Below are 16,064 nucleotides of genomic sequence, written 5' to 3' on the forward strand. Positions count from 1 at the left end.
GAATGATTGCGGTACTGCGCAAATGAGCCGACGCACGCTGATGTGGTATATTTCGGTAGTGAATAATTCTGCCACCGTCCAATTCTACTGCAACCTGTTGCATTTCTGCATTGTGTAATGAGAACCGTACCTGATTCGTATGCCTTCATCCCTCGAAACCGCTATCGGTAGCGTGCTTTATTACTCTTTTTTGCAGGCTTCACACGGCACGGCTTTGGCGGGGTAAAGCCGTTTTTGCTCTACCAAAGCCGGATAATTGCAAACCAGCAAACCGATACACCCGGACCGATGCTGTGCGAAGGTCACACGTTGAGTGGCAGGAAAATGGATCGAACTCCATTCGCACGACCATATCTTTGTCCCGATCATCGATGGATGTAAAAGGAGAATGTGTAATTTTTTGTCGCCGACGCCCAGTAAATGGGTGCAGATTTTCAACTTAAATGGCAGATGGTCATCGCAATTTGCAACTCAATTAAGATTGCAATGATGCGCGATAGCAGCAACGCTAAAGTTGCGTCCGTCCTTTACCGTTTAACGAGCGAGGGTTCACACTCACCCGGCGTTAGTAAGCTTAAAGCCACCACTAGCGCCCTCTTTTGGTGACAGGTGAAGAAATTCGAGAGTCAAAAACCATCTAAAAACGCTACTTTTGGAGGTGTGTGTGTGTTTTCTTTGTTCAAACAAGTTTAGTCCTTTGCACTTTGCGCCCATACCAAGATCTGTGACTATGTTATTAAACGATAATGTCAACCGTGGAGCGGAATAATAAAAATGCAGTCGAGAACCACCCCGGAACCCTTGCTGCACCACGGAACTCTTACACACGGTGTGTGTGTGTAAAGGTGGTGGAGTGTGTGATTGATGGTTGGCAGGGACGAAGGGTTCACACTAAACGTCCAAAGTCTTAACGGCAACGCGAGAGTTGGAGAATCTCGCGAATTGCTGCCACGTCCACCACACGGAACGGTGGTGATAGCTCAATAAATCCGTTGCTCCGGGTGAAACGATAGCGAACCCCAGATGGCTCCAATCTTCAATCTTCCTTTATCGTTATGGTGTCGATGAGAAACTCCAGCTCTGTTCTTGAGGTTCGCTTGGAGCTCAGTATCGAAATCCGTTTTCCAACACGTAATAATAGTCAAAAACGCTCTGCTTTTTTTTTTGCTGTAGTCGAGTTTGCAACTATTTGCAAGGAAAACTCCCATATTCTGTATGCATAACTTCGCACGTTTTTTTTAAGTTTTGTTGATACACCAGAACGGTGCCACAAAATTCACCAAGAGCAATCGCTATCAGACAGGATGTCCCATATTTATTGCACTCCCAACTTCAACGTTGGACGCGGGCAGCGCTAGAATGCAATTTCATTCACGCCCAATCTTCCCTCTCCCGAGGGTTATCGTTTCTGACGTTCGGGGGTTTTGCTGTTCTTGTTGTTGTTGCTGATATCACCAAACAACAGTATGCCACCAAAAAGTCCCACCAAACATCATCAGATATAGTGTGTGTGTGTGTGTGTTTGTCACTAAAACTACCAGAAGGTAGCCGATTCATGAGCATGTGGCTCTGTCGTTATGGGTCGGTCGTCCTTTTACGGCAGCTGGAAACGGGGAAAGGGTTGTTTATGCGGCATCCGGTTGGTGCCAGCAGTATGAGCGTCTTCTCCAGATTTTGCCAGGACACAACCATATAAAGATAGCTAAAGTAAGCAAATAGAAACACAATAAAGGGCCACATATTCCTGTCGCACGGTTTTCGGGATGGGGACCGAAAGATACACCAGATGCATGCCGAGACACATCACAGACTCAGCACTGTTTCCTGTTTTGCACGCGGAGGTAGAGAAATAATTACGCAACGCAAAACTTTTAATAGCGCATCATTAACTTGGAACTATCCGCTACGGATGGATGGGGGAGCCGTTTCCTCTTTGCTCTACAGATGACCAGCACTGGCAGAACATTACACAATATCTACCGCCAGATGGCAGTGTACCAAATCATCCAAAAAAAAGGAAAAACCTCACACAACTTCACACAACACATGCAACAATCGTTCCGGTGTCCGCTGAAAACTGAATAAGGTTGGAGTTTATTCGCACCGCTTCCTGGAACTGGAAGATTCTGTCCCTCGGAGGCCCAAAAGAAAAAAAAAAATGGCTCGTGCTTACGTTTCCGGAAGCAGCCCAGACACGCTTTGCATTAGTATGACAATTGCCGTCAAATGATTATTTGAGTTTTGTGAAGTTGTTGCTTTTAAAACTCAACCCTACAGCCGAGGACACGGCCAGGTGGATGGCGAGCGGTACTCGCTTTAGGGTTTGTGAACTTCGCAAACTCCGTCGTCAACTTTTCTGTACATTCGTTTCGGTTGCTATTGTTCCCTGCTGGTCCCTGTGTCAGTTGTTGTCCAGCCGGGAGTTGTTCCTATGCCTTGCACGGACCAAGTTTTAAGATGATTAATCTTTAAAAGGCACAAACCACAATTCGTCACAGCCTAGGGTGTGATGGTAGCTTGCCAGCAATCGCCCAACGATTGTTTTGTTTGGCAAGTTGGGGCGTTAGGCTTTGTCACCTTTGTTGCCTCTTGCTTCTTCAACTTTAAGTATTGTACGTAAGCTAAAGGGTATCTATATGTTGGGTTTGATGTTGCAATTTAACGCTCAACAGCTAGCTTAGGATGGTCAACTTTTAGTAAATGAGGTTGACATAGAACTGCACAACAAATGACGAAAAGTTTTGGATTGGAAAATTTTTTTGGATTTTGGAAAATTTAAAATGCATCCTCTCTAGCCTTAAAAATCCAACTTTGTAAACGCATTCGCTCGTATGCAACATCCCCTTTGCCTTGGTTTGGTTTACAGGCAAACAAAGTAGGGATTAAAAAAGCCAAAAAAAAAGCTCAACATAACATCAAAGCATCAAAAGGACGGTTTGAAGTAATCAAAAGTTTTCTACACTCAAGCATCAGCTCGTGTAACTAATACCCGAGAGTCGATCTTTCAGGTTTTTTTTTTTAATTTTGTTGCAAATTTTTGCGCCATTTGAAGAAATTGAGTGTCCTTTAAACTATAATTCCCTTAACGACTCTCACTAATGGTCCCGCGCCCCGGTACGCTCGGGAAGAAAACTATCGTTACGTCGGTTACTGGCACCGTGGGAAACGTGTTTGCTGGTTTGTTTCTTCCATCGTTGCGAGCTACCTTACCCTAAAAGGGGCCATTTTTGGTTGGTAGTTTTGGCTTGGGTGGAAAGCGGAGAAAAGTTTCCCGCAAAAAAAATGGAATAAAACATTTAGCTTGAGCTTTAGAGGCAGAGAAACTCGTGGTATGCGTGGGGAAAAAAATATTCTCAGTAGAGATCACTAGCTTCTATTTTTAATTTTACTTACATAAACCCACAAGCGAATATGTAACCAGCAAAAGTAAAGTCTATTTACGTACGTGTGACAAATTTAAATTTAACGAACGCATGAATACATACGATTGCCTACATTCCGGCGCAGTTACCACAAACAAACGGCGCGCAATGAAAAATGGACTTTTATTTGCAGGGATTTAACTATTTTTGTTCACAGCCAAAAAAAAAACACGTCGTTTGCGTTCGGGTTGAAAAATGTGAAAATTGAAGCACAAAAGCGCTATGTCACACCCGGGCACACGACTTCGCAGCGGATCGCACTGGGGCGTATTTTTTTATTTCGTCCACCATACGCGCACATCAATTTCATTTTCGCTAAGGACCGTTTAGTACGGCGAGTGGGTAATGTGATTGAAAATATTTCTACACTCGCTGACGTGTGTGTGTGGCTGGGTGCGTTGAAAAGCTGCTGTGGCCGAATGATGAAAACACCGCACATAAAAGAAAGATGGTTGACAGATCTTAAGGCAACCGAGCGGAAGAATAGTCAAGGAAAGGCGCACGGTTGATCGCACGCAGCTGTGCTTCCATTCGTCGTGCCTTCGTGGATGCTTTTTGCTGCCATTCGTGGGGATGTTTGGTACAGTGAGGTGAGCAGCCAGTTGTCAGTTGGATCGATTTTGGGAGGGAGACGCTCGAAAGGGGCAGGCCAATCTAATCGGAGGTCATAAAACCACTATCGGTAATGTATTTGGCACCGGTAGTATCAAACGTGAGCAAGAGAGCGAGAGCTAAACAGAGGTCGGTAGATACGAATAGATATGGAAAATTTCCAAACCCCCCAAGATGGGGCAGCAGATGGTACGAGCGTACTTCTGGTGAAGTATGAAAATCGCGTGCAGCAAATGGCGGTCCCAAAAGGGAATTCGAAACTCGGAAATGATAAGAAACGTTACCAGAAGTGGCCGTTAACAGCGCATAAACGCGAACATTAAGATATGCAGCTGTCAAACGCAAGGGAAATGAGTGAGTTCTACGGTTCCACAGCTCGGTTAGGTTCATTCTGGTGGTAGAAAGGTATCCACTGCTCAAGCAGGATGCAGTTCCGGTTCAGTTTTCTTGTGATTATGTTTTATCAAGTTTTCCAAGATGTCTTCCATCTATCGATATCTTAGTTTCCACAACATAACGCTCCGCGAATGGCGTTTGAGGTAAAGTAAGAAAATGTACATACCCGGGTTTTCGATTCGCAACAAAGCCATCTCATTAGCAAAACCCCTCAGTAAAACGGTAATAAAAAATTGCCGCAAACGAATGCTCTCCGATCGGGTGAGGGAGGTAAGCAATGGTGGAAGCTGAAGTGGTCGTCAGTAATCGATAAATTATTGCACGCCGGATAAGAAACCCGGCACGCACCCATCGACGTCAAGCGAGTTTACAATGCAGGCAGCGCCCGGCAGAGGGCGCACACGGACGTAGTTAAACCATTAGGGTGAAGTTAACCGTGGGAGAGTGGGGAGGCGATGAGGGGGGGGGGGGGGAGGGAGGTGAAGGGGTGAATGGGTGGCTAGAGTACTTACATCTGGCGGCTTCGTGCTTCGGCCCGTGCCTCGAACATCATTATCGAGAGTGGCCCATCCGGGGGACGCAGTTCGCGGGACGTGCGGATGTAGAGATAGCCGAGCAGAGTCATCGGTGCGCAGTACCTGTTAGGTAAATCACGTCCAGCGGTCAAAAATGAATGAAAGAGAGAGAGAGAGAGAGAGAGAGAGAGAGAGAGAGAGAGAGGTTAATTGATCATATGGTCTTTAAAAAAAAAGTCTTTCACGAACAAACAATAAAAAATAAACAACATCTGCCCGGAAGATGTTTTTCACTCCTCACGGCACAACCGCAACGTACTGACGTAGGACACGGTGTGCGCATTACCACTACGACGCAATGTGATACGGCATGATTAGCCGAAATATGAACATAATAGAGTGAACGTTTTATTTATGAGACTCCCCCGCCAGAGGGTTTTGTTACCTGGTAGGACAGAATGGAGGAGTCATTCAATCATCCCACCCAGAATCCCACGTTACTGACGTTTGGCTGTACTGCACACAGTCAACAATGCGACAAGTGAGTGTCATTAATAAATTATTATTAATTCATTTTGATTAAGCATCAGAGTCTGCTGACGCAACAACTCAAATGTTAGGGTTTTTGGTTCAATTTTTTGTTGTGGTTGCAAAACTAGCATGGCGCCGGTCTTCGTACAGCGGAACTGAGATTCCAATCCCAGACAAGATGGCTGCCATGATCCAGCAGGTCGTTAAGCGAAGAAGGGATTTCAAAAAATATGGCTCATAGGAATAGTTTTACGACAACTTCACAGCGAAATATGTTTTGTCAAACAAGGATGATTCAGCCTAGTCGCACAAGAAACCTCGTCTTTAATCTTTTCGCGCTGAAAACATCGATGAACGGAAGAGATAATCATCAGAGTGTCTTGTACTTTTTAGTCGAAAGAGTCTTGCCTCCCAAAGAACTACGTCATACAAAGATAATTTTCTCTGATCTCTTCACTGACCAAGAGATCATTTCGTTGCAAGAACCTTGTTTCTAAAGGAACTTCGTAGTACTAAGATCATCATCATCCATGGTACCTAGTCGACTAAGAATTTTTTCCAAAATAAACTCCTACTAAAAAGCGTCACATTCTTGATTATGCAGCTAAAATTCCTATTTCATGCTTCGAATGTTGACGATTGATTTCAAAAAGCGTCGCTTCTTAAGTCACTTAGAATTCCGATAAAACTGATGATCTCTCGAAACTATCGCACTAATTCTTTAAGAGCTATTAAATCTCTGCATCTCGACATCGTATGGATGCAGAAAAAGTCGTACTATTTTATTGCATTCGAATCCGAAGAACTCTGTTGCGGTGAAATGTCCCGTCAGATGTAAGCGTTCCCGCACCTCACAGCGACAACATTTAAAGAGAACGAGAGCACGATAAAATGTAATATAATTGATGGTGACTAGATGGTTTGTTCGTGTGAAGATGTGCTTCGTTTTGCTCGCCACCACGGCAACGTTCACCACCAACACCGGCGGGTAAAAGAAAAGATTACCAGTACCACCGATGGCGCACGATGGCGATGTCTCACAGTTGCTAATTAAATCTGGTCCTTCCCCACCTCCCACAGCATCCGGGCGCTACAACTTCAGCACACGGTGCAATACTCTTTCCGAAGGCTGCAACGTGACTGCGATGTGTTTGGCGCTCGGAATCTTTTGAAGTACGCGAAGGGGAAAGGATCTGAGGTTGCTGAGGTGTTGCCCACTGCCCCAAACCCGGACAGCCAAGCGTGCCTTTTCTTGAGGCAGCACCACTCCGTGCCTTGAACCCGCTCGCGCTCTCCGTCTCTTGGCAAACAATTAGCACCGGGCAACATTTCAATTAGTGTGAACCGCTCTCGGTATAGCATGCGCTCTTGGTCCGTTGGCAAAGATTTCCTTTCGCTTTCAATTATATTTTTTTATTCCTTACCACCGGTCGCCCCTCTCTGGCTCTCTCTGCACTTGAGTGGGCTTCACCGATGGCTTCGTCGACGTTGAGTGAGAACTCCCGATGCACAAACAACACCAGAACCGGGACAGCAGGTATGGGAAGTCCCTCGGCATAGTTCTCCCGTTGCACGAGAGTGCGTGGCCTTCGCCCAAACGAGGGAGGGGGTAGCGATGCACGTGGGCTTTCGCACGAAAACCCACATTGCGATGCAGAGTGGAAAAACCAAAGCAACCGGGCAAAACGGTGCCACACAATAAACAGCAAAAATCAACAACTACGCGCGCTGACGGATCAAACAACGTTGCCGAGCGTTACTGGGATCGAAGGGTGAACCGGGCACGAGAAGATGTTGCGGACAGCCTTAGCCACCCATTACGGTGGCATTTTATTGAGCAAAAAAACAAGAGGGCGAGAGGAGAAGTCTTATGGCAGTACTTATTTGCAAGTGGTTGTCCTCATCAGCAAATGTAGAGGTCACGTGCGGAGTCCTAAAAGCGATTCCATACTCCATAGGCGGGTCGAAAGAGACGCTCTACCGCGATGAAGCGGATAGCAGATACTTGTAGCAGTGTCATCAGCGGTCCCTCAGATATTCAGAATCGTTGGTAGAATATCACTGCACTTGTACTTTAGATTTATGAGCCCTTGATGCAACGCAGCAGGGCGTCCGGAGCCCAGGAAAAAGAGGACACTCAATGTTATCTGTCGGGAGTGTCGGGCCACGGATTAAAGCATCCGCTTCCTGTAACGCATCGCATCTAACAACACCGCTACAGGAGGAAATTCTCGATGGAAAAGGGGTCCAGAATTATTATGCCAGCGGTTTTCTCGACGGCTACAACCGATGGTTACCCGTGCAGGGAGAGAAAAGGAAACAGGGATCATAAATCTTTGCCCAATTTTCGGTACAAGGGGGTTGGTGACTTTTGGTAAGATGCTTGGGAGCGAAATTGCAAATCCTGATATTGGCACCTGGTATTGGTAGGATGGGGGCCGTTCTTCACAAACGATAACTCCCTCACTGGCTCCCAGCCGGACTGACTAACAGACCGGCATAAAACTTTCCTGCCCGCTGACAGCGTGCTGCCGGACTGAATCGCACACTACGAGAAATAGGAACCAAGACATTGCAAACAATTTATAGCTTCTCCACCAACCACATCCAGTCAATGGCCGATGCTGACAGCTGACTGTACCGACCACCTCCCCGAGTCTCGGTGTCACCTAGACTCACACACACACCGGGTAGCGGGATGGTCGGTAGACTAGAATCGATTGTCCGGAACCCGAGGCCCAACAGCCAGAAGAGTGGGCGATAAATAAATCATACAAATTGCCCGTGCCAGTTGCCATACTTCAGTGTGGTTGAGGGATTTTACTATCCCTGCTCGCTCAAACCTACCGCCTTCCATCCGGCGTACCAGGTAACAGGCATTTGTCCGGATCTTCTTGTGGTTAAGGGTGGGTATAAACTTTCCAGATGAACCTCCGTTTTGCGGGCGAGCTAAGGGAGGGGTGTGGGGAGAGGGATGTCGGGGGAGTATGATTTCAACACTGAAGCGTACCGGATACCTTGTCCGTTAAATTACCTACATTAGTGGCGAGGTTGTGTGTATTAAAGAACGCTCAGATGAGCCTTAGGGCTTACATAGACTTTCAGACGTAAGGAGAGTGCTTAAGCTCCTGTTGCGTTTTTAAAAAATACTGAAGTACCTTCCGTAAATAGAGCAAATCCTTTAATGCGTTTCCGTTAATCGATCGATGCAACGAATCGAACCTCCCAAGAGGCTCACTCATTATAACGCTCCATCAACTAAGAACATCCATCCCAGCAAACAGCGTCTGACAGTCAAAGCAAAAGTTTGTCGATCTAGTTTTACGGATATGTTCCTGGATTCTCCGGAATGCAACCGTATTGAGCAGCTCATAGCTTTAAGAACTTCAGCTTGCAGTGCGCATAACAGTGCGTGCAATAGTTGCAGGTCTCTACCAAGAGAATCGCTTCACAACTCTCTCTCTCTCAGAAACTCTTCTAGGTTTCTTTTTCACTAAAGCAACACCTGCTGCTCCTACATTTATGTTTCGCACTGTCAGTCCGGACACGTTAAAGACCAGCACTTGCTGTAGTTATGCGAACGATACGATGACCAGCGCTCAGCATTGCAACACGACCCGTGAGACATCGTGATAGCTGCCTACCAGTTTTTAACATATGCTTCATGGCGTGTACCAAAAAGCCTGAAAGAATGTTTCCCATCGGACCAAGGTTTTCCCGTCAATGCTTCTGCTAGGGTTGGACCAAAAACTGCATCACATTTGCTGTTAGTTATTGGAAGCTCCGTCTGTGGGTGTGTGGGTGGGGTCAGGCAGGTCTGGCAGGAAGAAAATCGCTACCTTATCGGCGTCCTCGAACCCGATGGCAATGGTTCCCACGGGTGCTATTTCTTAGCGGTAGCGGTACGGAAATTTGGTGGTCAACGTGGGAAGTTCGATTTTATCGATTGGACACACGAGGCAAAAGGAAGTAAGATTAACGAATCACTCACACACTACGTCGGTTTTCAAAGAAGGATATATTGCGAGGGAGCGAGAGAGGGCGCAAACTTGATGTATGGAAAAGCATAAACAGAGCGTTTAAAAAACTGGCACTAAACGGTTACGGTGCGGCCTGCGTTGCAGTGATGAATAATTTATCATCGTAAACCCGTTCGACTGGTAAGCGGATTAGTTTAACGGTGTCCATTTTACAGACAAGTGGCGTTGTGCTTGGGACAACAAATTGACACTTTGTGCTGGCAGAGAGCGAAAAGGAAGCCGCTGAGGGCTAAGGCTGAGCGATGGGATGCAAGCTCGGAAAGCAGAACGGTCATGCAGCGTAGTGTCTAGAGTAATTCTCGGCACTATGCAGCGCATTAAAGCGTCACCGGGTGTATTCCCGGGGTTTTGTTTTAGCGTAATTTGCTCACCATCCATTAGCTGTCCCGGGCATCGGCTTTCCGGCTTGCTGTCTCGCTCTTGCGCGTACTGATGATGCACGTGCGCCTTCCCCCCGGGTATGCCTAATGAGGTCGATTGTAATAAATGGCAATTTATCTATATTTTATCAATTACCCTACCGACCTCGGGGACTCGCCGATACTTGGACGAAGTTGTGGAGCGATGGTCATTGATTTTTCATGTACGCTGTCGCTACGTTTGTGTTACAGCGAGAGTGGAACAGTGGAAAGGTTGGACCGAAAAGTCCACCCAGTGCCTCGCACACCGACACCCGTTCAAGATGGGTACATCAGCGATCGTTCCTGGTGTAAACTGCCCGTAGTCACGTCACGCACGCCACCCGTCACGGTTTCGGCAGCATATTGGATCTGGTCGATTATATCGTCCCGCTTTGTTCTTGGAGCACCTTGAGAGCGCTCCACGCGGGTGCGGGTACAGAGACAATAAGCAAACATGTCGTTAGTGTGTTGGTGTGAAGCACTACGGGGAATGGTTGTCGAAGATATTTTCCACATTGATAAATTTCTTCCCTCAAACGTGTCTCGCTTCAAGCACACGGTCCGCAACGGTTTTCGGCTGTCCTTCTTTTGCTTTGGGCGCCCTTTTCTTGCACACCACAGCAACGATTGTGCTCCATTATTGATCGTCCCCGAAAACGTGTTAGTGAGCGAGCACAATTGTCTTTTGATCGCTGTGTCCTAGATGATCAATGCTTGACAGCAACAACTACATCGTCAGCATCAACCGTGGCAGCAGTACAGGTTTTTGGGGGCGACCATTTTCAGCTACAAGGAAACAAGGAAGCACCGTACTGTTGGTTTGCAGTACGGGCAGATAAGAAAACCGCCAGCTCGTAAAAACCTGGCTACGGCACGCTGAATTCTCTATTCCAGTGCGTTGAAATGGGTATTGACAACGTTACACAAAACCGCACCGGAAGTTCGCCGGATGTTCCCCGGAGCATCTCAAGGCATGAATAAACAAACCCAACCAACGATATCGTCCTCGTGGACTCGCAGCCCTTGGAAGCAGGATTTGATGGGGGTTGGGGGGGGGGGGGGGGTAGAGCTGGTGGTGATTGTTTTTCAATTTACCTTTTCCAAAATATGGAAAATTGGAACCTATTTGACACATATGGGCAGGCGAGGTGCGGTTTCCACCATTCCCTCGCTCGGTGGTGATGAAAGTGGGATGTTACGGTCGTTCGTTTGTTACCCGCCCGATGATACGCCTTATCGCTTTGCCGCCTTCACAGTTCAAGAACGAGCGCAGACTGTACCGGGACCGGTAGGATCGACCGTGGACTTGAATGCCTGTGCGGAATGCTTATCTGCCCAAGTCCTACGATGTAACGCTTTTTTTTGCGAAGTTTCCGGATCGTTTCCGATTCTTGTTTTTGTTGGGATGGTTTCTTCTGCCAAAAAACATATAAACACACACGTACACTCCCAGCTGGGGAGTGCGAGAATCAGTCCTACGTAACATTTTGTTCGCCTAAATGATGAAACTATGGGAAGCGAATGGACGTATAGAGGAATGATAATCCAGCAAGATGTGTCAATTGGTCAATTATAGCTACTTGATTCTTGATGTACCCAGAGATAGCCGACAAAGACAGAGCTAAAGCAACTGACGGTAGAGCTACGTTATGAAACCAAAGCTCCCAATGAAAGAAGAGCTTGCGAGCCAAGGGGATGTTTGGGGCTCCAAGATTTCATGCCACCCCGATTGGATCGGATCCTCCTATAAGTAGAGTAGGCATTCAGAGGACCCCGAACATTGTAAGAGTACCTCTCTGGAAGTGGAAAGGATCTGCTCTCTTGAAGGTCACTACTTCTTTGCTTGGGGACCATCATTGGGTCTAGATCTGCCCCTGCTTCTCTGACCTCTGGAGAACTCCTTGTGATTTTGTGAGGACATGTAGACAAAATTTCATATTAAGAACAAGGCTTCCTAGTGACGATGGTGCTACTTTACGAAGCCAATGATACTCAATGCATGAGTAATCTAGTGACGAGGTTAGAGTGACTTTGTAAGGACTTTTTTGCAGTTTTTGGGTTTCCTGTTCCACGTTCAGGCTGTTTTTCAGGCCATAAAAGGCTTTGCTGGTTAAATCCAGACAACTAGAATGTTCTGTGGTAGAGGTGACAGCGATCTGTACAAGGCAGGACCGGGGTTCAAATCTTATCCGACTGACTATCCAACTACGGGGAAACAATAAAATTCTAGTAGCAGAAGAAGAATAAGACTAGAGCTTATTTTAGACGAAGATATCCCTGGTAAACTGTAAGTTGAAGAGCTGCAATAGTAACGTTTGGTAACGCACATCGTATAGTAAAATATTAACATGATATTGAGAAACAAAACTTACTTTTGAATACGTTTACAAATATTTCACGCAACCTAAAATTGTTATTTAAGTAATAGGGCCTTGCCATCCTACATGAACAAAAAGAAAGCTATTTCTTCTAAGATTTTTTTTTTAAATAGAAAAAAATATCAGCAAGTGTGCTGACAATCACATCGAAAATCCCATAGTGCTGCGTGGTAGGATTTTTCTATCCCTTTGAGGGCTATTTTCACATGATTGATATGTGTGTATACATGAGCCTCCCACTGCAAGGTATCATCATCATCATCACCGTAATCATGTTTCCTATCAGTCCGGTCTTCTCCGCAGACAACCACACATACACGAGCGATAACTATTCTCGGAAGGGTTTTTCGCACAGGTAAGTAGTAACAATAACTGTACACCCGAAGTTGTTGTTTGCATTCGCCGCTTGCCATTTTATCGTCCCCGGTTGAGTAGATTTAGCTCATTTCACCAGGGACAACTATTACAACCGAGAACGTTCGGGGAAGTTTGTGCGAAGGGGAGGGAAGGGAAGAAAAAAAGCTAGATGTTGCTCACCGTTCGATGGTGGGCGTAAGAGGTATGAAAAATAACATCAACTTCAGTATCGCACCTTAACCATTCCGGACTGGAAAAACCGGACGTTTAGTGAAGAGGTAAAAGCGTCTTCCAGAATGAATGGGCGTTCAAAGGAAAGGATTTTCTTTCCCTTTTACAAAAGGTTCACTAAACCGAGCATGGCCGGGTTTTGTTCCTTCTTTGCTAGACTTTTGTCCACTTTTTTTTTTAAATTGATACATACAAACACTTTTATATACTACAGGTAAACATTTCTGTGCTCAACTCTGCACCACTAACCGGACCGACACGAATCTGTCGTCTGTCAGGGACAGGCAAAACATCATTCCATTGATCATGTGGCCGCGTGTGTGGATGGATGACAAAGAGAATGGTTGCCTGCAGACAGTGCAGGGTTGTTTGTAGCAAACGGGATCAAACGTGGAAAAAATAGCGAACGGAGTTTTCCTCCCCCTTGGCCAACAATTTTCATCAATCAATTCAATTAGAAAACCATCAATCTAATCGAGTTGCGCCCTTTCGCCGTGGCCGTGCATGTGCGTCAAATTAATGCCTCTCGGACGAGAAACTCTTGTGTGTTTTCGGACGAGGAAGAGAGAGAGAGAGAGAGAGAGAGAGAGAGAGAGAAAATAAGGTCAACGGAGCATGATGGCTTAGGGAAGTAATTTAATAATTTGTACCAGTAGGATGATCCTGATTGTTGAGGATAAAGAATTTAATTTTTCATTTGTTCGTTGAACGATAATGGAAGTATTGAGCATAATTTACCGACGAAATAGAGTTCTTCACGTTTTGCAAAGATATTTTCAATGATTGGATCGAATATTTTTACTCCTTCATGCCTGAACTATTATTATGGATTCAATACCGATGCAAAATTTTCAATCCATCCCCACTCATGTAGCGGAGCAGCAGACCAATGTTAGGAAATTTTTCGTGATGGTGCATACTATTTCTATCGAAATAGGTACAATCTTGCATATCTGTTCAGGAATACTAAGAAAAGTCAGAACCAAAAGTCCGAAGCTGATGCATGCTGCTGTTCTACATACTCTTACCCACTTTATCCTTGGAAATTCGTACTTTCTGAACATACTTGTTGCTGTATGTACTCGTAAACCGGTACACAAGCTTCTATTAATGTGCAATTGCTTATGGCTGCTACCTGTGGTACTTTTTTTGAAACAGCGGTTAGGTGCGGACAACGTGTTACAACGTACCACGAAAAAGATGTAGAAATACTGGAACAATCATCGTTCGAAAGTCCCTTCCGGGACCGCCTTCCCGTGTGCAGAACTAACCTGGCAAGTTACTGCTAATTTGTTCTTTTTATTGGTGTAACAACCTGATAGGCTACGCCGTTCATGGAAAAGCTTCACCAGACTTATTGATACCACGTAGTTGGAATGTCATTCACCGGGATTTGAAGCCCTGCTGACCGATCGGGGAATTTAACTTTAACTAGAAATGCTATCCCAAGAGCTCTTGAGGTGGACTTTAACGAAAGCTTAGGATACTAGAACCCTTCAACAACCGCGAGATTGTCACCATCAACTGAGCTCTGTCACGGCCGAAGACTTCGGACTGAGTCTGAGATGTCAATGTCATTCGCGAAGCCAAGGAATTTGGGTAAAAATCTAGCCCCGGATGTTAAAGCCGCTGTTCCAGAATTTCTACAGCATGTTCGACACTCTCCCCTTTCACGGCAGCCTCTACAGCCGTACCTTCCGTGAAATCGATCTGAGGATCTAGTTCTCCCGGCATTTCTGGAGGATCTACCATAGAGTAAAGGTCAAGTCGGTGGTCAAGTTTCAAATCTAGCGTGGTAGCTTCCAATGAAATTTTATAGGATCCTATAAGCAACAGTCTAGACGGTGCTGGTTCGGTACATAAAATCGTCCAACCTGTCACCCTTTTTTGCCACACCGGATGAATGACACCGCACTACTCTTTCGTAGTTAATGTTTTTTTTCTTCTTCTCTAAGTCGATAAGTGTCATCTGACAGCAGATCGGAGCGGATTGATTCCGTGGCGAAAATAAAACGAAACCGAATGCTCGTGCTCGGAACGCGCGAAGGGTAAGTTTTATATTGCCAAAATCTGTAAGGAAAAATGTCAGGAAGGGCTCCTAGCGGGAAGCGTTTTTTTAAAGGCCTGAACTACTTCAACTAACATCAATAAAGTCTTGAAAAATATGATTATCGAAAAGATTTTATGAGGAGCACTTTGTATTTTATACCTTTTTCAAATGAACGCTTTACGAGTTTAAGGTACTTAGGTAGGTTTAACTCTCCGTCACGTAATAGAAGCTTCCTGTACATTTTACCCATCCCTAACGTACCGGACAAAAGCAAACTGATTGACAGTAGGTATTGTTTTTTTTTGCTGGCTTGCTCTTGTGCCTTGCTGCACATCGGATGACGGTTACGCTTGCATACTTACATGATCACGAACAGACCGCGCGTATACTCCTGTATGTCATCTACCAGGTTGACTATGCAGACTCCTACACCGGCAAACCCTGGCAGAATTATCTAGAGCGTGTTGGAAGAAAGTTGATAGAATAGAAAACCGTTATTAATAGAGAGATATGAACCACCACACCGCTCATGTAAAGGAAACGGATCCGTCCACCCAACGCCCGGCTGATGGTTTGCTACACACTGTCAGTAAAAATTTTGCTCACAGCTCGTCCACTACGTTCCATGGGGACGAAGCTAGCGATGAGGGGGGGGGGGGGGGGGGGGGTCGCGTAAAATTAAACATGCCCCATAAATTCCGCGCCAACAATCGTCTGGTGCGGCTGGCAAACCGGTATTCAATTCTTCCCGTTTTTTCCTGCCCGTGGCCAGGCTGCGGTGGTTACAGGTGTGTCACGCGGTAAAGCTCGTAAATTTTATCATTTTGCACCAAATCCCATTATTATGTGGTGTGAGGTAAAGAGAAGGTGTGTGAGAGAGAGAGAGAGGAGAGAAGAAGCGAAAAAACCCAATGTTCATAACTTCCGAGGCACTAGAGGGTTTGCTGCCCACGTAACACTCGGCAGTGTAGATGGACCTGAATCTCGGAAAATCTCTACTAAAACGAGAGTTCCACGCTCTCCTCCACTCCCTCTCTTCTCTCTCTCTCTTTCTATTTTCCACTCCAGACCGGACCAAGCTAATCTCTCAGGGTAACCGATCACTACCCATGCAATCATGATTCGTTCTGC

At 45.8% G+C, this 16,064-nt stretch overlaps 3 protein-coding genes across 6 annotated transcripts in view; 1 reads left to right on the top strand and 2 right to left on the bottom strand.

Annotated features, from left to right (window-relative positions):
* LOC126558897 (V-type proton ATPase subunit d) overlaps window positions 1-16,064 on the top strand; it is a 401,974-nt gene that overhangs the window by 328,115 nt on the left and 57,795 nt on the right. The gene's annotated exons all lie outside the window — the stretch shown is intronic.
* LOC126556704 (negative elongation factor D-like) overlaps window positions 1-16,064 on the bottom strand; it is a 173,106-nt gene that overhangs the window by 40,482 nt on the left and 116,560 nt on the right. The gene's annotated exons all lie outside the window — the stretch shown is intronic.
* LOC126568038 (uncharacterized) overlaps window positions 1-16,064 on the bottom strand; it is a 47,576-nt gene that overhangs the window by 18,003 nt on the left and 13,509 nt on the right. The window contains exons 3-4 of the mRNA XM_050224442.1: window positions 15,296-15,387; window positions 4,943-5,068 (exon numbers count right to left, since the gene is read on the bottom strand). Of these exons, the coding sequence (XP_050080399.1) occupies window positions 4,943-5,068; window positions 15,296-15,387 (218 nt within the window). The remainder of the gene's footprint in view (window positions 1-4,942; window positions 5,069-15,295; window positions 15,388-16,064) is intronic.

The sequence above is a fragment of the Anopheles maculipalpis genome, chromosome X (genome assembly GCF_943734695.1).
Source record: "Anopheles maculipalpis chromosome X, idAnoMacuDA_375_x, whole genome shotgun sequence".
NCBI classification, from domain to species: domain Eukaryota; kingdom Metazoa; phylum Arthropoda; class Insecta; order Diptera; family Culicidae; genus Anopheles; species Anopheles maculipalpis.